This window comes from Poromitra crassiceps, assembly GCF_964638095.1.
Source record: "Poromitra crassiceps genome assembly, chromosome: 3".
Lineage (NCBI taxonomy): Eukaryota > Metazoa > Chordata > Actinopteri > Beryciformes > Melamphaidae > Poromitra > Poromitra crassiceps.
The window spans coordinates 38331892-38355275 of NC_139625.1; the positions used below are offsets into that span (position 1 = coordinate 38331892).

General features: G+C 45.2%; 1 protein-coding gene across 2 annotated transcripts in view; it reads right to left on the minus strand.

Moving 5' to 3' along the window:
* Nucleotides 1–23384, minus strand: part of rab3gap2 (RAB3 GTPase activating protein subunit 2 (non-catalytic)) — a 42614-nt gene that overhangs the window by 13582 nt on the left and 5648 nt on the right. For both annotated transcript variants that reach the window (XM_083632897.1, XM_083632896.1), the window contains exons 3-21: nt 21219–21336; nt 20990–21071; nt 20630–20677; nt 20440–20515; nt 19860–19961; nt 19630–19729; nt 17504–17602; nt 16946–17094; nt 16761–16840; nt 11931–12020; nt 11379–11518; nt 8810–9005; nt 8563–8706; nt 7232–7314; nt 7063–7127; nt 6874–6964; nt 5143–5264; nt 3209–3422; nt 2461–2558 (exon numbers count right to left, since the gene is read on the minus strand). In XM_083632897.1, the coding sequence (XP_083489023.1) occupies nt 2461–2558; nt 3209–3422; nt 5143–5264; nt 6874–6964; nt 7063–7127; nt 7232–7314; nt 8563–8706; nt 8810–9005; nt 11379–11518; nt 11931–12020; nt 16761–16840; nt 16946–17094; nt 17504–17602; nt 19630–19729; nt 19860–19961; nt 20440–20515; nt 20630–20677; nt 20990–21071; nt 21219–21336 (2097 nt within the window). The remainder of the gene's footprint in view (nt 1–2460; nt 2559–3208; nt 3423–5142; nt 5265–6873; nt 6965–7062; nt 7128–7231; nt 7315–8562; nt 8707–8809; nt 9006–11378; nt 11519–11930; nt 12021–16760; nt 16841–16945; nt 17095–17503; nt 17603–19629; nt 19730–19859; nt 19962–20439; nt 20516–20629; nt 20678–20989; nt 21072–21218; nt 21337–23384) is intronic.

Sequence of the window (23384 nt, forward strand, 5' to 3'; positions counted from 1 at the left end):
ATATTACATACAGGAGAGAGAGACAGAGTTCTGACAGAGTTCTGTTCTCCTCTGCTGTTCATATTACATACAGGAGAGAGAGACAGAGTTCTGTTCTCCTCTGCTGTTCATATTACATACAGGAGAGACAGAGTTCTGTTCTCCTCTGCTGTTCATATTACATACAGGAGAGACAGAGTTCTGTTCTCCTCTGCTGTTCATATTACATACAGGAGAGAGAGACAGAGTTCTGACAGAGTTCTGTTCTCCTCTGCTGTTCATATTACATACAGGAGAGAGAGACAGAGTTCTGTTCTCCTCTGCTGTTCATATTACATACAGGAGAGAGAGACAGAGTTCTGTTCTCCTCTGCTGTTCATATTACATACAGGAGAGAGAGACAGAGTTCTGTTCTCCTCTGCTGTTCATATTACATACAGGAGAGAGAGACAGAGTTCTGACAGAGTTCTGTTCTCCTCTGCTGTTCATATTACATACAGGAGAGTGAGACAGAGTTCTGTTCTCCTCTGCTGTTCATATTACATACAGGAGAGAGAGACAGAGTTCTGTTCTCCTCTGCTGTTCATATTACATACAGGAGAGACAGAGTTCTGTTCTCCTCTGCTGTTCATATTACATACAGGAGAGACAGAGTTCTGTTCTCCTCTGCTGTTCATATTACATACAGGAGAGACAGAGTTCTGTTCTCCTCTGCTGTTCATATTACATACAGGAGAGAGAGACAGAGTTCTGTTCTCCTCTGCTGTTCATATTACATACAGGAGAGACAGAGTTCTGTTCTCCTCTGCTGTTCATATTACATACAGGAGAGACAGAGTTCTGTTCTCCTCTGCTGTTCATATTACATACTGTACAGGAGAGAGAGACAGAGTTCTGTTCTCCTCTGCTGTTCATATTACATACAGGAGAGACAGAGTTCTGTTCTCCTCTGCTGTTCATATTACATATTCATATTACATACAGGAGAGAGACAGAGTTCTGAGCCGTAGGGAGCCGACACTTGCATTTCGGGGGGTGGCCTTTGATTGACTGGTGATGCATGGGGAATTGATGGTGGGACTTTGCTGATTGCAGAGACATGTTAATGACAGAAATCTGTTTGGAATTACGGATTGTAGAGAGGTTTGAATGACACCGAGGTCTGTTCATAATTACGCACGTATTGACTAAAGGCGCTGTCCCTCGGAGCGAGAGTAAATGAATGATTCGTATCAGTAAGTGGTATGCGGTATGTTATTCGATAGTAATTTTTATAAGGGTACTATTCATACTGGTTTAAATAAAAAAATATATATACCGGTAATATTGTTATCCTCTGCTTAGTTGACATAATTTCTCAATAATCTAATTTCTCTTAAGGTGCGTTCACACCGACCTATTAAAGTTTTTCGCTGGCATCGAGTTTACATACAAAGTCAATGCAAACGAGCGATTGAGCGTATATTCGCCCGGGAGAAAAATCACTGGGCGTCCCAGCGACAGCGACAGAGCGATAGGGCAAAAATTCCCTCGTCGCCCGAGATGAAATATCCCAACTTGAGCAAAAGTTTGCTGGCAACAGTCGCTTGCTGCTCAACGCTGAGTGGCTGCCGTAACCCCGGAAGTGGCTGCAGTAAACACCGGTGCGTGAAACTAAAATCGTCCGGCTAGCCGTGGAGCAAACTCTTCGCTTGGCCCTGCTAAATGCTAGGTCACTAGCAAACAAAACCTTCCTACTGAATGACTTCTTCACTTCCCCTGAACTGGATGTTATGTTCCTGACAGAGACTTGGCTCCATGCTGTGAGTGTACACCGTTCTCGGAACTTCTTCCTCCCGACATTTTTCAGCTCCCCCCGGTCCAAACTAGTATTGAGAATTGTGCCCGTTGACGAGCGATTTAAACACAGCGAGAGAGCGATTCCAAAGGGTTGAATCGAGCGACAGGGAGAAAAATAAATATCTCGTGTGAACACAGCTTTATTCCTCAAGACCTCCATTCTCCACTCTTTTGAAAGCAATTAAAGCAGAGGTTTTCAAAGTGGGGGGCGGGCCTTTCAGGGGAGGCTCAGTGAATGAAGTGAAAAAATATCACATTAGTTATCAAAAGGAGATAACAGAATAGCCTAAATGTGTGTGATTTGGTTAAAGAGATAGTTCAGATCGTAATTTTACGGTTTTTCCCACTTTCCCAGACTCAGAAACTAATAAATGTCTTCAGAAAGACCTTTTTTATGTATTTCTTATAGTCTGAAGTAAGTCAAACAGCAATATCAGGCTATCTTGGCTCAATTGTTGAGTGTCTATGGGATCAAATAACATAATCATGATCCGATAGGCATCCAGGAATTGAGCGAGGGGGGCACCTTTTTCCAAGCATTGTCTGGGGGAGGCCCACAGTCTCAAACTTTGAAAACCTCTGCAGAAATTAATCTTAATATCCTCTTCCTCCTCTATCCATCCATCCCTGCCTCCATCTCACCAGGAGTTGCTGTGGTCTGATGCCAGTTTGCTGTAGTGTGTCACACACCCGGTGGAGCGGGCTTTCTCCGGACAGACAGCCCCAGAACAGGAAGCTCCCTGTACAGGACACACAAGTGCACAGCATCAGCCTCCTACGCTCCAATCTGGTAACAGTTCTTCATCTGTGAGTGTGTGTGAGTCATGTGATCAGAAGCAGAATCACTTTTATTGATACAATATGCAAGATTACATATGAGGAATTTGTCTTACGCAGCGTAGCGTTCATATCAATATTCAGAGATAAAAGGAAAATATCTAAAAGACAAAATCACAACATTGCCAGTGCAGTCCAATATACACAATATATACACGGAGAGGAGGAGTGTTAAGTAGGAAATAATTATGAATCTACATTCCAAGTTAAATAGGAAAATAGGCATTACGGTAAATAGGAAATGTTACATGGCATTACAGGTGTCATTTTGATTGTATCTGAGCTAAGAGGTCGTGTAGGAGTAGGAGGTGTGTAGGATTTTAACATCACTACATTAGTACCACATTACCATTTGGGAGAAAAATAAATGCAGGGTGAGTATCTTTCATTTGTGTCATGGGAAAGTATCCAATTATTAGGGTGTGTGGGGGTGAAAATGAAAATGAAGTTACAGAACCTCAGCATATTAATTCCATTTAACCATTATATAGCCAAAGGTGCCATATCAGTGTCAACACGTTGGTGCATATATCTGTGTTCATGTTGGCATTACCTAGTTGGTTCCACTCAGTGTCGGTCCCACGGACCACCTTCACCTCCCCGTCCTCGGTGCACTCCAGCTGGGAGAGTAAGGCGCGGGCGGGCAGGGGCGAGGCGGGCGAGTCCTGGGCGAAGGAGACGCTGGGCCTCGAAGTGAGCTCGGCGTAGCGTTGCAGGGTGGGGCCCATGCGGGACAGCTCCTCCTCTATGCCTACGAGGGAGTCCAACTAGGGTAAAGGAAGGACAAGGTGGAAGACAAGCAGAGAGAGAAGGCTCATCATGAGACTAGAAATGTGCATCGTGGTTGTATGCCTCGCCCTCCATCATCCAAGTCAGTAGTCTACATCCATGTCTGTCCAGACTCATACAAGCACAAAGAACTTGCAGCCCACAGCACAGTGGTGCACAGTACAGCACAGTACAGCACAGCACAGTACAGTACAGTACAGTACAGTACAGCACAGTACAGTACAGCACAGTACAGCAAAGCACAGCACAGTACAGTACAGCACAGCACAGTACAGCAAAGCACAGCACAGCACAGCACAGCACAGCACAGCACAGTACAGCACAGCACAGCACAGTACAGCACAGCACAGTACAGTACAGTACAGCACAGTACAGTACAGCACAGCACAGTACAGTACAGCACAGCACAGCACAGCACAGTACAGCACAGTACAGCACAGCACAGCACAGTACAGCACAGTACAGTACAGCACAGCACAGCACAGCACAGTACAGCACAGTACAGCACAGTACAGCACAGTACAGTACAGCACAGCACAGTGGTGCACAGCACAGTACAGTACAGCACAGTACAGCACAGTACAGCACAGCACAGTGGTGCACAGCACAGCACAGTGGTGCACAGCACAGCACAGTGGTGTGGCCATTCACACTTATGGCACTTAAGGCAATGTTTGGGAGTACCTCAACAACCCGGATAATCGTTTTCAACATGAAAAATGGTCCTACCCAAAAAACACCCACATCCAGTCCAAGTTGATGTTTGAGCTAAATGTGAAGAAATTCTGTCAAGGCGTTCCTGAGATATCGCGTTAACAACCATGAAAATGGCGGTTGTGAGGTCATAGAGACCTTGAACTTTGACCTTTGACCACCAAAATCGAATCGGTTCATCCTTGAGTCCAAGTGGACGGACGTACAACCAGAAAACATAATGCCTCTCTCGCCCGGCAAGAGGCATAATTATGGAGGATAATGATACCGTTCATGGAGATAAAAAAATAACAGACATTATTGGTACATACATTAGAGTATAATCAAGTCAAGTCAAGTTTATTTATATATCCCTTTCAAGTCCTCTCAAAGGACTACAAAGAGAATGTGTCTAGCTAGATCTAACTAAACACAATCAATGATGAACAATGAGCTGAGCATGCAATAGATGCCAGGCTAAACATTTACAGAGTCGTGGACAGTAAATCAATAAACAATAAAAACACACATAATAGACAAAAACATATACCTCTAAACTAGATTTCAATTCAGTTTGTAAATATTTTGTCTATGTCATGCTTACAAGTTCAATGTGTGCATGCATGTGTATATTCCCACTGTGACCACACTTGGGATAAAAGCAACAACCAAATACCACATGGGTGTGTGTATGTGTGTCTGCCTCTCAGATTCAGAGCATGTGATACAGCAGACTGCAGCTGTGTGTGTGTGTGTGTGTGTGTGTGTGTGTGTGTGTGTGTGTGTGTGTGTGTGTGTGTAAATGGTAAAATGGCCTGCATTTATATAGCGCTTTAATCCAAAGCGCTTTACAGTCAGTAGGTACATTCACCCAGTGTGTGTGTGTGTGTGTGTGTGTGTGTGTGTGTGTGTGTGTGTGTGTGTGTGTGTGTGTGTGTGTGTGTGTGTGTGTGTGTGTGTGTGTGTGCGTGCGTGCGTGCGTGCGTGTGTGTGTGTATGACTCACAGCTTCAGAGCAGGTGTCAGTGTGTGCGTCAGAGTGCAGCTGCTGGATGTCTGTGTAGAGCTGAAGCAGTTTGAGCTGCGAGGAGCAGAGCTGGAGCAACGCTTCATCCACCGCCTCGGGGTCTACAATGGAAAACACACGCAGCCACATGGAGAATGACATGTAACTAAACAATCAATTCAAGTTCAATTCCAACATTACAAGCCACCAGCAGGGCTGTGAAACTTTGATTCACACGTCCGCATCATGATGCATCGATTAAACAATACATTTTGACACCCCTAGCCACCACTAGTAAAGAGTGCAAGGGATCAAAACCACAGCACAGCAGCCAAAAGAAGTAGCAAATATTCCTGTCATACTCAGTATAGAATGTCTTTCTTGATGCATCAAAGCCCTCGTTAAAGCGCAGACACACCAAACCGACGTCAAAGAACTAGCAGCAACAAAGGCCGACTGTTGTGTCGCCTCACGTCTGTGTCAGCGCCTGTCAGCAATTCTGCCTCCCTCTTTTTGAAGCTAATGTGGAAATTGCATTCTTTCGAATGGCCAGTGGGGGGGATCGTGTGTACTGCACCACCAAAATTGGCACATGCAAGTGAATGGAAAAACGGCCTTAAAAACTTCTCTATGTCTCTATGCATGTAAGCAAATTAGCATGTAGTAAATTAGCCAACTATCAGAAACGTTATCTTAATGATGTTTTAATAATGTTAGTAGACACATGTAACTGTATTGCTCTCGTTGTGAGGCCATAAAAAATAACGCATATTTCGAAATTCGATTTACTTTGTGGAGGCTATCAGCAGCTAACAGGCTGGAGGCTCACACCATGGATGTACAGAACACAAGAAGAAGAACACAAGCCAGGCGGACAGTCACGTGGTCAGACCCACCGTCAACGTCACAACTCCCCCGCCCCCTCTCCCCCTGCTTCCGCAGTACAAAAATCCATTTATCCAACCAAACATTACCAGGAAGCTGGAGATTCAAGCCTCATCTTGTGGTATCAAAACCCAATGGGTGACGTCACGCTCATATCATCCAGATAATATATACAGCCAATGGTCGGGGGCAAAAAGTTGCACTCGAACACACCGCAAAGACTACAGCTGACGGTCAACTAGCACATACAGTACGATCTGTGCCTGTATGAGACCTAGGACATGTGGATATACAAACGTTGTTGTTATGAGGCAACAAAGCAGTGTTTGCCTACCATTTTCATACCACTCTTGCTCACCACTTTCATAATATAGCTACTTCTAATCGAGAATATGTGATTAAACTGGCGTTGTCAGACCTTTGTCTTTTGCTTGTGGAAGAAGAAAGGAAGAGGTGGAAAAATAAGGAGAAACCGCACTAAATGGAGAATGTCATACAGCAACAGGCTCAAGGGGCTTTCCTGAAGGCCACGTCATCGTTAAAATATTTGTGTTTGGAATTATCAGATGAGATGAAGTTGAAAAATGAGAAGAACGTTTTGTGTGTGCCCTCTCTTCTTGTGCACTGATTCACTTAAGCTGCTGACCAGCCAATCAGAGTGATTTCTCTCACCGATGGCCGGACACTGATTCAACACGCTGAATCGGCCAGAAAAGCTGCCGACAAGACCGACAAGTGCCAACGGTGCAGGATACACCCCAAAAACTAGGCCGACAGACGTTAACCGTCAGCCGACCTTTGAAGTACACACTACTGAAATACACTCGTTTCTGTGTTATACTCTACCTTGTTCCCTCAGACTGTCATGTAAGGCGCGTGTGATGTTGGTCAGACATGAGACGGGAGCATTCTTATTGGCCAGCAGAGACTCCAAAGCCTAAACACAAAGCATGGAGTTAGGAATTTGAATGGTACGCTTTTGGGTATTGTACCCCTTTATTTGTGTGTGGCCATTTGTGTTGATGGTGGCTTCACCTGCTTCTTAATGGCAGGGTGTTTGATGTCCAGCAGCACACTCTTGGCTTCGCTCTCCAAGATGTCTGAGAAGAAGAGATGAGTCAACAGACAGATTATAAAACAAAATTCAAAGCTTTCCTTATGCAGATCTATAGCTCTGTGTAGCCCCCACTCTCCTCTCTCTCACCGGGCTCCACCTCTCTGCTCCGTAGGATGGTGGTCAGTCTCTTCAGCAAGTGCATGTCTTTGGCTCGCTCGCTCTTCTTGTCACTAGAATAGAGAAGACATATAGAAGAGGGATACAGAGAGTACTCCCCTGCCGTATAACACTCTCTGTAATACTGCAACACCTAAACACCTAAACAAACTGAATGGGTTCATAGGCAAGTCTGAGGGTGGTTTCTCACTGGGGACCCAGGAGCGGAACTGAGCACACCAGTCCCCAAATTGACCCCAGGTGCGATTTGTTTCATGAGTGTGAACGTTGCGTTCCGTGCTCGGACACGGAACAGTGAACCGTGACAGAGTCCACTTGAAAAGGTGGTCTGGGGAATGCTTGGGCGTGCCCAGGGATGGAACACTTGCAAATATGAATGCCAACCGTACCGAAACACGTAGACACACACACACAAACACATGGGCGAGGATACACTCCAGGTGTAGTTGATGACGCAAGTGTTCCATTCCGTTCTTGAGAATGGAAGAAATGTTGTAATGTGAAAGCTGACCAGCGGGGGAAAAGGGGAGGGGGTGCAATCGAAACGGAATGAAAGCAATCGTTCCCAGTGAGAAAGCACCCTGAGTCTCAGAAAACAAATTGTCCCTGATAGAGAATGGAATTTTAACCACTCTACATCCGCTAAATGTATATATAACAATATTAACCAAATGAACTTGAAGCCAGGAGTCCAGGAAGATGTCTTATGAAATAATATTTATTACCATAACATTCTCTGTCAATATGTATTGTCAGAGGGCTGAATCTCAATGTACACATTCTGATACGTTATACAGAGTCAAATATTCAGCGGCGATGTCACAATTTGACATACGCTTTATAGGCAAAGGAAGAGGAAAGGCAGAGAGGAGGGGGGATGAACTTTGGAAATGTGTGTGCGTCGTGCAGTCTGGCCTGACTTGGAGCTTACAGGGCTCCTGTCTGTATCAGCAAGTGTTCCTGTCTCATGGCCATTGTCATGCTGAGTTTCTGAAGGCCAGAGCAAAGGGGAGAAATCTCCTGCTTGATAAGCTAGTTATGTGTCTCTGCATAGTGCAAATATGCATTTGTGAGATGTCTTATGACTAATGACTCATAGCATTAATTATGTGTATGCAATTATAGCTTATAGCTTATTGATTAGGAAATGGCATGGAACTTATATTTTTCTCCAACAGTCCCCATCCCACATCTGCAAAGAATTCTATGTTAAACACTGATTTAACGTGTAAAAAAAACACACACAACAAACAGCTGATCTGTTTGATCAAGTGGGATTTACTGTATGTGCGTGTACCAACCTGAGGGCGAGGTGGAAGGGCACGGTCACCGTCCTCAGTGCTCCGGTGGTGGGATCCAGCAGACACACCTGCTGGGTGTGGAGCTGCCAGCCCTGACTAGTCACACTGTTCACCCCCATCAGACGGTAGCCGGCATACAGCAGTCTGCAATCATGTGCAGTTGCACACATACATACATAGAGATGAAGAGATAAAAAGGTAACGGGTAAGTGTGTATGTGTTCTACCTGCCTTATGTGTGTGTATACCTGCATTGTTTTCCCACAGTAAAGGCTCCAACTCGGGGCCCCTGCTGCGTGCCCCACACCTCCAGGATTCCCCTGCGGGGGGCGTAGATAACCAGGAACTGGGCATGGCGTCGGGGGAGTGGAGCAGAGGGGGAGGACTCTCGATCACCTCGCCCCTCTGGGACCTGCACCCAACCCAGCTGGGCGTCACGGTAACCTGGGGTTCAGACAGACAAACTACTTTAATATTTATTATAAATATTCTATATTTAATGCATACCACTCATCCAATTCTATACACACAGATCCCTAGATAGATCATCTGTCTCATTCCATCATAGTAGGGGTGTCACGGTACATGTATTCGTCCCGTGAGTTTACGGTATGAGCCTCACGGTACGTCGTTTCACGGTATGTGAAACGACACGACGAATACGTCAAATCCAGAAGCACCTAAACGCTGTTTGAACGGCATTGAATTGAATTGAATTAAATGCCACAGAAGAAGACACACCAAAACAACACAAGGGCCATAGAAATCCGCGTTCACAGAATGGGACGTTTTGTGGCGATAAGCTGTTTTGCAAATTCTGTCAACATCAAGCCAACGAGGTAAGCTTGCCAATGTAACGTTACGTAGCCGCGACAAAGTCCTTTATAGTTGCGCGTTGCGGCTAAACGTTACATAACACTGACACTGACAAAGCTGTTAACTTGTAAACAAGCAACTTACATCGCGTGGGATGAGTGATGCGGTCAAGCAGACTCAACCAGACATCTGCGGATGCAGACAAGCAAGGAAGAGGGGATGACTCCTTGTCATGTTCCAATAATCCATTAGATGACCGAACGTAATCATATTATGCTAAACAAAACTCACATCCAATAACGTTAAGGCGCTGACAGGGTTCTTTCCCGTACTTACTGGGAAAGTGAAACCCACCCCGTTGTCTGTCAGACAGTGGGGGTATCTTTCAACAGGGTTTAGAAGTTTTTCTTCTTCTGCCGTTTTATTCTTCTTCTACTTAACACGTTCACTGCCAATGGCGAGTTGACTCGTCAAAAAAAATCCAACGGTTGACTGCCAATGACGAGTTGAGACGTAAAAAAAATGAATTTCTTTTTTTTGACCGTGGGATGTGCATCTAACCCTTTTACATCTCTTATATAAATATTGGAGCCACCGAACGTGTACAACCCATTCCACCGACCCACTAAGTGGCGACAGTGCTCTCCTGACTAGAGGAAGGCAAGCAAAAAGCAGTGTGAGGAAGCCATTCTCATGAAAATGGATTGGCGAAAACGCTTTCGTTTTCGCGCTGATTGCTGGCGGTGCGGGATTGCAAATTTGCATAATAGATTACGGGTGGAACACACTTTGAAACACGCAGCATAAATATGACCAGAATCGCAAAAGCTTCATCAAAGCTCTCAACCGAAACTCCAAGAAACGAGCAGCCCATCCAGACTTGCACAGCGGCCGCCAGCAGACAGGCACAGTAGCAGCAAAGCAGTGAGCCTGGTGACGCGAGGTTACAGCAGCAACAGAAACGAGCTTGTGAGTTGTGACACGCCCGCTGCAGCCAAGAAGAACACACACGGAGGGAGGAGTTTGAAGGAGAGGGGTGTTTCCTGCTGTTATGGAGGAAATGACTGTTCAAAACTATTGTTTAGATGTCTGACGTCTTACTGATGCCAAAAATGAATGGTTAAAGTGACTGTTCTATCGAATTTCACAAAAAGCCGTTTATCTCAGAATAAATTTTCAGACGCTGAAACCATGCTGTATTCAACTGCTAATGCTTACATAACTACTAACTCTACAAACTAACTCTTTTAGACAGAGAAAGCACACATTCTATTAGTTCTTTTGAGATATTGTGTGTTCACAAAATCCTAACAGAAACGAATCCTCGGCTCTTGAAAGATGAGCCAGAATCCTCAAAAAAAAACCTTGGCAGAAGCTAACTACAGTATTGAAAAACGGCTGGCAGTGAATGTGTTAACATGTAGGTATTTTGACGTTGACTAAAGAAATACTGCCGCCTAGTGGCCACTTTTAGATAGGATTCCAAATTAGTGCTTACATCAAACGCAAATGCTACATAAAACAAATACAACAGGGGGAGGGGTTGGTGGGAGTATTAGGCTACTCCACACATGCGCACTGTTTACACACTTGTGTACAATAAAGATTTAAAGTGGGGGGAAATGCCTTTGCCCTGTCAAACAGCTGGAATACAGACATCTGAGAGGGAGGCGCACCCCACACTTTGAAAATCACTGCTCTAGAGTAAAACCTTTTTGTGTGGATTGCCTAGATCTTATTAAATAGTGGACATTTATTCATTCCCACATATTAGACACTATTTCTGATGGTAAAAATAGCGTAAAAAGCAGAATTCAGACATATTCAAAGGGAAAAAAACAGAATTTGGGATTTGTTGCTTTTTTTCCCCGTTTTCGTACCGTGCCGTATTCGTACCGAACCGTGACCCCAAAACCGAGGTACGTACCGAACCGTGACTTTTGTGTACCGTGACACCCCTACATCATAGTGCTTCTTGTATTCTCTCTCGTTTCTCCTCACCCTTCCACATGCGGATGGCGATGCCTCTGGCCAAGTCCAGCAGTGTGACCCGGCCAAAGTCATCTGTCACTCCGGCAAGCGTGTTGCAGGGGGACAGACAGATGGACTCGCCATGACGACGAGAGTCTGGAAGACCAAATCTGGAGGAGAGGTCAGGATGAAGAAGAAGGGCCAGCATGTTATTGAGGACACTGACAGTGATTCACAAGGTGACAGTCAATACAGCGTCTTCCAAGAATGATTCAGTCCTCTGCGCTAAGCAGTGGAAAATATGTCTGCTTGTTTTGATCTAATTGTAGTGCCTTACTTGGACCAATCAGGATAATTAAATAAATCCAGGTGTGATGACCCAAAATCCAGGTGTGATGACCCAAAGGAACAAACAAGTGGAAGGAGACCGATCCATACCACCCTCCCCTACTTAAGTATTGATTAAAAACGATAATGGGTGCTAAGAGTTACGATTGAGCATGTTTACGTTTTTTTCATAGTGCAAATACGAACGGAGCACTAAAGATGATGCTTTTTTTTTTTAAGATTGTGATTGGCTACCTGACTGCCAAGGGTGTGGCCGGCTCCACCTTGGGCTTCTGTTTCTGAGCAGGCTCATCTTCATTCTTGTTCTTCCATCCCAGCCACCCACTAAAGGGTGGAGAGAGAGAGAGAGAGAGAGAGAGAGAGAGAGATGTGTCAATATAAAAGAGGATTCAGCGAGACAAGAGTATAAACAAGGCCAGGTCGAAACCTGGCATAGGGCCGGTGCATGGTAAAATTTCCATTTCTGCACTGCATGGCGATGTCCTGTACCACCAACTATTTATACACAGACAAAACACAGCAATGAGATCCTTTAGATTTATTTCTAAATTCCGTTTTATTTTTTCCCCAATTATTATTTTTGCTTTTTCTTTCTGTCAGACAGCCTCTTCCACACTCAAACTGAAAAGCAAGCTGTGACATGATGTAAGGGTCCCACGCACCGCAATCCAAAACAGAATTATTTATCTGGACCTATTTTCCCAATTATGAAACCATTTAGGTTCTACAATAACTACGGTTACTTTAGATTTTAATAATTAGGCCTAATTCTTTTTTAATCTATTTCTGACAAATTGTACATTCCATGTTTTACAGTGAGTTAGTACACCTTTAGAAAACATACATTATGTACGCACAAGTACGCACCTTCAGTCTATGCAAACTGTACACAGTGCACACAGTTTCCAATCACACAACATGCATCCATAGCTTACACACATGAAAACAACGATGTTTTGCGTTCTACATTAATTAAATGAAGACATTACCGTTTGGCAGCTTGCTTTGTTTGTATGATAGATAGGTATTGGCCAAGTATATAAAAATTTAAGAGCGAAGACTTTCAGGAAGTGACACAGAGCTCTCTCTCTCTCTCTCTCTCTGGACTAGAGAGAGAGAGAGAGAGAGAGAGAGAGAGAGAGAGAGAGAGAGAGAGAGAGAGAGAGAGAGAGAGAGAGAGAGAGAGAGAGAGAGAGCGAACACAGCACACGGTGGGAGGGAGACAGAAGCGCTGTGCACTCGAAGTGGCAGAGCAGAGATTAGTCTCGTCGGCGGTGTGTAGAAACCTCTCCTCTGCCTGCTGCGGCGCTGTGTGTGTGTGTGTGTGTGTGTGTGTGTGTGCGCGCGTGCAGACAGATAGACAGATGACCGTCAGTACGCTATGCGCGCAGCAACACAGCTGATGTAGATGCAGCCAATTGTGCTCTGGAACTTTTTGCCATTTTTCGCCATAAATGTTCGTAAAGTGGCACTTATTGAAACCTACTACCCTGCTTGTAGGCATCAAAAGTCATCAGAAATTAATTTAGTGATGAAATAAAACTTTAAATTGTAAAAAACTTTCCGGAGCTTATGGCGTCTTCTCTGCTTCTGTGCCTCTGCTTATGCCGAAATGCATGCTGGGAGTGTGGAAAGACATTTAGAACCTGAATCGGTGCTCAAATATGCAAATCGGCGACAGAGTCGAATGTAGGGGTCCTGGCTGTGCATGCACAACCGGCCCCAAAAAGTAATAAGGAGAGACTGCAAGAGTGAGTGGGAGGAGGGGGAGGAGGGGGAGGCACGGCAGGAGAGAATGAAAAGTGTGTCAGAGGAGGAAGGAAGCACAAACTCCTTGTAAGGAGGGCAGAGAGGGGAGAGCGGCCTATCGTTCAGAGTATCAATAGACCCTTCTCACGGGGGCCATTTTGTGTCGAGAAGCCAGGGTAAACACAGGTGCAAGCAAAACACTAATGAGGGTTTCCAACTTCCATGATTGGGATTTGGAAACCCTCATTAGTGTTTTGCTTGCACCTGTGTTTACCCTGGCTTCTCGACACAAAATGGCCCCCGTGAGAAGGGTCTATTGTCTGGCCGCTGATGTTTCGGTGGTAGTGGATGATCAATAGAGTACCGCAGAGATGATGTATTCTTGTAGGCTTACTTAGAAATCGCCGCCATGCTGGTTCGTAAGGGATTCGCCAATGGGATTTTTATATAGGAATTTCTATTAAATGCATGAAATAAGGTCTGTGGTTAACACAAGCTTATGGGAGTGGAAATTTCTACTCAGCAGGTTAATCTTCACAAACGAGGACTACTTTTATGACTTTTGAAACGTTTTCTGAAAATCGCGTTTCGCATTTACACTTCTTTAACACGTTGACTGCCACTGACGTATATATACGTCAAAAAAAATCCAGCGGTTCACTGCCATTGACGTATTAATACGTCAAAAAAAAAATCAATTTTTTTTTTTTGACGGTGCTACGTGGATCAATGCCCCCCGCGTCTCCTATGGAGATATTGGAAGTATTGAATGTGTATAATCTATTTTAGCGACCAGCTAGGTGGCGATGGTGCCCTCCCGACAGAGAGAAAGTCAACCAAAAGCAGCCGCCTCCCGCGGCTGCTTCCTCCATTCTCAAGGAAATGGCTTGCCGATTTTACAGTCATCAGTCACCAGACTCGCCGCTCTCGGGCCGCGCCAGCAGCAGCACACGGGGGATTGCAAATTTGCATAAGCCTAGAGTCGCACGGGGCTTCATCGGGGCTCTCAAACCCAAGAGACGAGTGAGACCTATCCACACTCGCTGCCAGGGAGGGAGGCTGCTCAAACTCGCTGCCAGGGAGGGAGGCTGCTCGAACTCGCTGCAGCAGCAGCAGCAGCAGACCACTCGCTTGTGACAAACGCAGGCTGAAAGCCACTAGACACGCCCACGGAGGGAGGAGTTGAAGGAGAGGGCGTTCGGAACTATATTGTTTGGATGTCTGATCTCTCACTGATGCCAAAAATAAATGGTTAAAGTGACTGTTCTGCCTGTTTGATTGAATTTCACAAAACTGCGATTATCTCAGCTTTCACTCTCAGACAGCTGAAACCATGCTGTACTCAACGGCTAATATCTACATAACTACTAACTCTACAAACTAACTCTTTTAGACAGAGAAAGCACACATTCTATTAGTACTTTTCTGAACTTTGTGTTCACAAACTCCAAGCAGAAAAGAATCCTCGGCTCTTTTAAAATGAGCCAGAATCCTCAAAAAACGGCCTGACAGAAGCTACCTACAGCAAAAAAAAAACGGCTGGCAGTCAATGTGTTAAAAGTCATAAAAGTGGTCCTTGTGAAGATTATCCTGCTGAACACACATTTCCACTCCCATAAGCTTGTGTTAACCACAGACCTTATTTTATGCATTTAATCAAAATCCCCATACTGAAATCCCATTGCCTCTCCCCCTTACGAACCAGCATGGTGCCGATTTGCTACTTCCGACCATCGTGCTTCCGACTCATTCCTGCAGTACTCTATACAGCAGAATTCAGAACCCAAGTGTCTCCTGTAGGTGAGTGACAAGTAAGTGCTGTCTGGGTGGGGAAGTCCACCCCCCCACAACACACACACACACACACACTAAAGCAGAGGTTCTCAAATGTTTTTCAGCCAAGGACCCCTTACAAGATAGAAAATATACCGGGGACCCCCTCATTCTGACTTGTGATTTTGGGCTAAGCTTAATTGTTTCCACAGTAACGTGCTTGACTTTTAATTTGATAGGTTTGTTATTAGAATGTAATCCATGAACCATTTTAGATTTAAAGCATAAACTATTTTCATTGAACTATGAAGATTTTGCAAAAGATATATATATATTTTTTTTTTATTACATTTACATTACATCATTTAGCAGACGCTTTTGTTTTGTCCAAAGCGACTTACAATATCACAATTGTCAACAGTACAGAAAACCACTATGCAACACAATCAATGACAGCCAAGATATTTTGATAGACTAGCACCATGTAGGAAGTAGTTTGAGAAGGAATAAGTAACATGTAGCATTTTTTTTTTATAAAAAAAAAAAAAAAACTGAAAACTTTTCACGGACCCCCTGGCAAAGTGCCAAGGACCCCCATTTGAGAACCACTGCACTAAAGTACGGCTGTTTTATGGTTATAAGACAAGTGCCGGACAACACTGAGGCAATTGTGCGGAAACAACGTATCGGGAGACGTCTGCACAGTCTGTCTCAAATACAGACACAAACACAGACGCACACACATACTGAGCTACGGTAGCTAATCAAGTTGACATTACAGTCAATTGATGGGCATAAAAAGCTTAACGTTGTCACGAAGACCTCTCATCACTGTTTTGCTGCCAATAGAGGGTATGCATGTGATGTCACAGAGGCAGAAGTCACTGTGGGGTCACGCCCACTGAGTCACAGCAAGACTGAGCTTGAATGCAGTAATCAGCCTAGATAACTGACACCTGCTGCTCAGGGAGGAATTTGACACTCATTCCCGATTGAGGGGGCGTGTTCCAGTGGGTGTGCATACCCTCTATAGTCTGCACCAAGTGCTGCAGCGGTTTCTCCCAGTTCATTGTTTTTTTGTGCATCTGTGAAATCCCTATGTGACGACTCGTAGGCTGCCAATTTCTCCTCAAAGCTATGATTAATATTTTTACTAGCATTACTTCTATACTAGTACTTTTATCCTGCTCGACTGAAGCTAGACAGACAGCTGTTTTCATCTCCATGGCAACCATAGAACACTTGGTCCAGCCAACAAATAAAATGTAAGACAATAAATGACGACATCTGCGACCTCACAAATTTCGACAGGTGCAAGACACTGTCAGGTGACACATAACTGTCTTTTTGACATCATTTTTGTCTTCGGGCACTGTTGACAGACTGTCTTATAAGCCTAAAGCCTAAAACCTAAAACCATAAAACATTAAATGATTTGTTTTGTGAACAACTTTCTTAGAAATGTGTTATACAAATTCAGTTGTTGTTGTTGTTAATGATGTTAATAATATTGTTTCTACACATACACACACACACACACACCTGGCAGCACTGAAGAGGGCGGAGGTGAGTTTGCTGGCCACAGCCAGGGCCACGTGGGAGAGCAGCGGCTGGGAGCTTCCCTAAGGAGACAGAGAGAAAACACAGTTATACTCAACACACAGGAACAAATGTATGTCATAAAATCACTCTCTCTCTCTCTCTCTCACACACACGCTTCAACCTACCTCTATGGCATAGTAGAAGCCTGTGTAAGGCCCTCCCCCCACCGTGATGTACTGGCTCATGGCGGGGGGGCTGCCCTTGACCGAAGCATGAAACCCCCCCAGGATAGAGGCGTTCTTCATCTGGTCAAACACACACAGTGTCATAATGCCTAACACAGGGGGGGGGGGGGGGGGGGAGAGAGAGGTTGGTCAGGGATGTGGGGGGAGAGTGTATCCTCTCTCCTCTGTCCAGCTTGGATCAGATTTAATGCTTTTCATGCACTATTTTCCAACACAAGTTCAGTCAATCCAGTGCAGATACACTGTACTGTGATGAAGGGGCCACAAACACTAGATTTGTTCTAGTTATGAGCTGATAATGCATAGTAAGAACATTTTGTCAGTGAGTCAGAGTTAGATGACCTACAATATGGTTTGTCTTCTTGGCCACAGCCACTCACCTATCCCACTGCTTCTCAAACTCACCCGCATCTACTTCCTGCCAACTGTGCCTACCCATCCACTCCTCTCTCTCTCTCTCTCTCTCTTCCTTTCTCCCTTTGTCCCTCTGTCTCTCACCCACGCTGCTGTGATCCACAATGGTGTCCATGTCCTGCAGACCCCACTTCTTATAGGCCAGGGGGGGAGGCTGGATCACATCGCTGCCTGCTGCCGCCGCTGGAAGCAGACAGTGATGAAGGGGTCAGAAGTGAAAAGATGAAACTGGACTTAAGTTACATCAACTAATGCAAAGGACTTCCATTATTAATTGGTCTTTTTTAGCTCTATAAGTCACTCTGTCAGTTGGTTGGTCAGGAGGACCAGCAGCTCTATAAGTCACTCTGTCAGTTGGTTGGTCAGGAGAACGAGCAGCTCTATAAAGCCCCTTTTAGACTGGCGAGAAATCCCACTAATATCCACAAACTAGTGGCATTTTCTTCAGTCTAAAAGTTTCCAAGCTGGGCCGTTTAGCCGATAGAGCGACCCTGCAAGTGAGGTGGGTTTTTACACGGCGGCTCTGCTCCGGCTGGCGATATAAATCTTGGCGGTGGTCCAACCTGTGATTTTGCGACCCTGTTTCTCCTCCACCTGAGTTGCCGCCCCTTTTCCAGTGAGATTCAGTGATTCCCACACGCTGAAATTTGACTTTCTTAACAGTTAACTACTTTACATTGACGGAATATGCAGAGAGAAAAAAGTGTCTCTCCTCATGCACGAGTGCACCCCACACAGCCCAGCCCCAGGTGCATAGACTGCGTCAAGTCAGCCAGAATGTAAGTAGGTAGTATTTTGATACAATGTTTACTGCTTCGTTTGTTGAAACACCCGTTTCTCCTCCAACGTGCATCATTGAGGCTATTTACTTGTTTAAATTACATTAGTTTGACATTTTTACCCGGAAGTTTCCATTTTGTTTTGGCTGGTGGCCTGACACTGCACCGTGAGAGAAGAAGGGAAAATGGAGGGGGAAGAGACAGCCCACAGCGGTGGAGAAATGCGGGTTGAGAGTGCGATCTAAAAGTTTAAAAGGCGATGCTGCTGCTGCTACCTCCTGCTGCTTTCGTGGGTAACAAAAACATGTGTACTAGTGGGACTTTTGATGTAAAAAAGGTATAAGTCACTCTGTCGGTTGGTCGGTTAGGACCAGCAGCTCTATAAGTCACTCTGTTGCTTGGTTGGTTGGTCAGGATCAGCAGCTCTATAAGGTACTCTGTTGGTTGGTTGGTCAGTCAGGACCAGCAGCTCTATAAGTCACTCTGTTGGTTGGTTGGTTGGTCAGTCAAGACCAGCGGCTCTTTAAGTCACTCTGTCGCTTGGTTGGTCAGTCAGGAGCAGCAGCTCTATAAGTCACTCTGTTGGTTGGTTGGTTGGTTGGTCAGTCAGGACCAGCAGCTCTATAAGGTACTCTGTTGGTTGGTTGGTCAGTCAAGACCAGCAGCTCTATAAGTCACTCTGTTGGTTGGTTGGTCAGTCAAGACCAGCAGCTCTATAAGTCACTCTGTTGGTTGGTCAGTCAGGAGGACCAGCAGCTCTATAAGTCACTCTGTCGCTTGGTTGGTCAGTCAGGACCAGCAGCTCTATAAGTCACTCTGTTGGTTAGTTGGTCAGTCAGGACCAGCAGCTCTATAAGTCACTCTGTTGGTTAGTTGGTCAGTCAGGACCAGCAGCTCTATAAGTCACTCTGTTGGTTGGTTGGTCAGTCAGGACCAGCAGCTCTATAAGGCACTCTGTTGGTTGGTTGGTCAGTCAGGACCAGCAGCTCTATAAGTCACTCTGTTGGTTGGTTGGTTGGTCAGTCAGGACCAGCAGCTCTATAAGTCACTCTGTTTGTTGGTTGGTTGGTTGGTCAGTCAGGACCAGCAGCTCTATAAGTCACTCTGTTTGTTGGTTGGTTGGTTGGTCAGTCAGGACCAGCAGCTCTATAAGTCACTCTGTCGCTTGGTTGGTTGGTCAGGATCAGCACACACACGCACAGCACTACTAGATGCTCAGAAGCTTAGCTATTAACTTCAGTACCCGAGTCCCTTGTGGCAGCAACCACTATCCACCCAGCCAGCAAATGAAGACGTTTTCTGTTTAGCACATTGTAACAACACAACAGACAAGAAGACACACAACTAAGCATGCACACATGAACCCGCACAAGCGCGCGGCCGCACGCACGCACACACACAAAAACACCACACACAAAAACACAGCAATACCTCTTGCCACCTGGTTCCTGCAGGCGCGTAGAGACTGGAAGAGGCTGAATCCGTCGATGGTGACCAGAGCAGCAGGGTAGAGAATGCTCACCTCCTCATGCTGTGGTCGGATACATTGATAATGATCAGATTAAATTTAAGCATAATTAATTTGTATTTTTCTCACCAAGCATATATCTACAGTATACACAGTGCAGACAGCAGACAGCAGTGCATGGTGTGTGTGTTACCTGCTCGGTTACTCCAGGATGACGGGGGATCTCGTATGTGCGGCACTTGAGCCTCAATACAGGGTCTTCATTCAGCAGCTGGGCCAAGAGCAGAACCCCATTCTGACGAGATACAATCAATCTTGCGTGAGACACTGGCATTCCTGAATATGTAAAGCCCAGATTGAAGTTATTGGTTTTCTTTTTCCAATTGATTATATGAATTATATGAAATTCTGACACAATTGTCCAAGAGTTTGGCTAGCAGATGAATGGTAAGCTTTTTGAAATTACATATTTGACTCCAATGTTAACAAGCACTGCAAATGTTAACAAAGCCTTTACAGCTTTAAAATGCATCAAATATGTTAAATACAAATAAGTCACATTTTCACTGTCCCTTGTACCAAAAGTGATGTAAATTACTTTGAGCATGAACAATTACAAATATCGCCATTCCATGCTTCTGTGTTTGGAACCACGGCTCCTCCTTTGTTCACATTTATAATTCTAAATTAACATGTGGACTTGTGGATAGGCTACAATGTGCAGAACAGAATAGTATGGGTAAGATGGATTGTATTGTACATTTGTGAGATACCTCTGTGTAGAAGCGCACATGGCCAGAAGAGAAACCCACGACAATACATGTCCAGTCAGGGCGCCCTGTTGAGCTCCTGAACACACACACACAAACCTACTATTATCACATGTAATACATATTACACACACACATTTTGCACACACTTGCTCGCTCTCTCTCTCTCACACACACACGCAAAATAGCTTACCTCTTCTGGCTCGCCAGGGGTATACAGATGACGCTACTCACACACTCCCTGGAGAGAGAAAATACAAGCTCACACACAGCAGGAAGTTATGTCTGTGTGTGTGACTCGGTTCACATTGCAGTTGCTCATTCACTATCTCAACACCTCATTCTCACATCTTTTGCTGCTCCGCTGCCGAGCAACTCTCCTTTTTCAATGTCACCCTCCTGTCAGTCCTCCTCCCATTTCATTCCTGCTTTGCACTTTTTCTCCATGACATTATCTCCTCCTCAATCACCTGTCCTTTCCTACAGCGCTTCCTTTTCATCATTTCCTCTATTGTCCTTCCAGCATTCTCCTCCACCCCCCTTCCCCTCTTACCCCTCCTCCATGTTGAGGGTCCCGCTCCACGACACAGTCAGGGTCATCTCCTCTCTGCCGCTGTCATCTGTGCGCCACTTGGCTGTAAGATGGAATAAACAACACTGTGTAACCCTTTTGTGTATGTAGAGAAGTGTGTGTGTGTGTGTGTGTGTGTGTGTGTGTGTGTGTGTGCGTGTGTGTGTGTGTGCGTGCGTGCGTGCATGTGTGGATATGTCGAGTGTCAGACCTGAGAGAAAGACGGCCTTGTGTTCGCGGGCCACCACCAGCAGGTCGCAGCAGGGCGACAGGGACACCACACAGTCCTGCAGCCAGGCGGCACTCTGCCCCACACCCTCTTCCTCCACCTGCAGAGTGGAGGGAAGACTCTATTTTGAATCTGCAGAGGCTCATGTGACTGACTAATAGCGCTCAGTATCAAATAGGATGCAAAACTTTAGTTACTTGGTGATTTAACTATTCGGCAGACAGACAGGAACATACAGAGGTACTGTACAAGGAGACAGAAAAAAAGATGAAGATGTTATGATGTTTCTGCAGCTCCCAGAAGAGAGAGAATATGTTTGGTTCTGGGACAGCGGTTCATTCCTGGTCGTACTTCCAACAATAGTTTCCAGTTCAAGAGTAACTGCCTGCTATGGTGTAAAAAAGACACTTGGATTACAATGAGCTGATTGTGGGTTATTTTTGGCCGTGGCTCGGAGGCATTATCCCCAAATGTCTGAGGTGGAAATGGAAACGAGTGCTGGAATTACTCCTATCCCACAATGCAAAGCACTACAGAGCAGGTGTGACAGGTGTACGATAATTATCGTATTTGTATGAAAATGTAACACATAGACTGTATACTATAACCGAAAATTTTGACGTGTAACTGATGACTGACGTTAATGTATAACGTATAGTACACATATAGTGATTAATAACACGGTATTATTCATTTCTTCAAGGGATGTCCGGACTGATGAGGAACACCGAGTGCCATGGAGCCGCCAACGTGATGGGGGGACAGCACATGCACATTGCCTGCAACGTGATGGGGGGACAGCACATGCACATTGCCTGCAACGTGATGGGGGGACAGCACAGGCACATTGCCTGCAACGTGATGGGGGGACAGCACATGCACATTGCCTGCAACGTGATGGGGGGACAGCACATGCACATTGCCTGCAACGTGATGGGGGGACAGCACAGGCACATGGCCTGCAACGTGATGGGGGGACAGCACATGCACATTGCCTGCAACGTGATGGGGGGACAGCACATGCACATTGCCTGCAACGTGATGGGGGGACAGCACAGGCACATTGCCTGCAACGTGATGGGGGGACAGCACATGCACATTGCCTGCAACGTGATGGGGGGACAGCACAGGCACATTGCCTGCAACGTATGTGTATCGCAGGTATGATCGCAGACGACGAGGTCATTAGTCATCTGGTCAGAGGCAGGTTGGATAAAATAAGATGTTGATATATAATAAAGATTTTTTATATTGATGTGATACGAAGCCGGCAGACCAGCCCAGAACACAAGACAAGGTAGGCTGAAGAAGAAAAACCATCACCCGGCCAGCAGCCTTCAAATTTCCAAAAGCTTCATATTTATTGAAATGTGGTGATGTCTGTAACAATTCCTGGTTTCCCATGTTTTAACGTTACACTGTGATGGGCTGTAGTACTCACTATACTGTAGTATGCCGTGAAAAAGTTTCATTTTATTGTGTCAAGTGCTGCTTGGTGGATTTAGATGATATGCTGAATTTACCAGATCCTGCAATCCTGCAAGATCTTAAGATATGTTCTATTGATAAAGTATGTTTTCCAATAATCAATGACACATTAAATTACCATATTTTTAACAGAGTTTGGCAGAATTACCTCCCAATGCAAGACAAGGGTGTGTATCAGCGTTAAATGTCCAATAAGATATACAGAAGAGCAAAACTAATGACCAACCGCATTCAAATCAAACATTTATTGAAATGTGGTGATCTGTATGTCACGTTACATAACCTCATAGAGCCCAAAGAGGCAGTGGCACTCTACTCAAGCGTCACTTTACATGTAAATATGGCAGGGAATTGTTATTTTCATCTGTAAAGCAACATTTTATCTTCCATAATGAACTAAACCATAATCAATGCTACGAAAGACATTAGCTTATCACCAAAGAGCCACACAAACCAGTTTATCAGGTCATTTCGCCCGGTATCACGGACGTAATTGTGGCCAGCTCTGAACCTCTGAAGCCGGCTGCATCAGCTGAGAATGGTCAGTTGGGCTGGCTGGCCCCCGGTCTCCAAAAATCAGATTTCGAAATAGGCGTTATTTTGATAACTGACCTCATAACGCGGATCTACACTGTTACGTTTGTCTACTAAAATTATTAA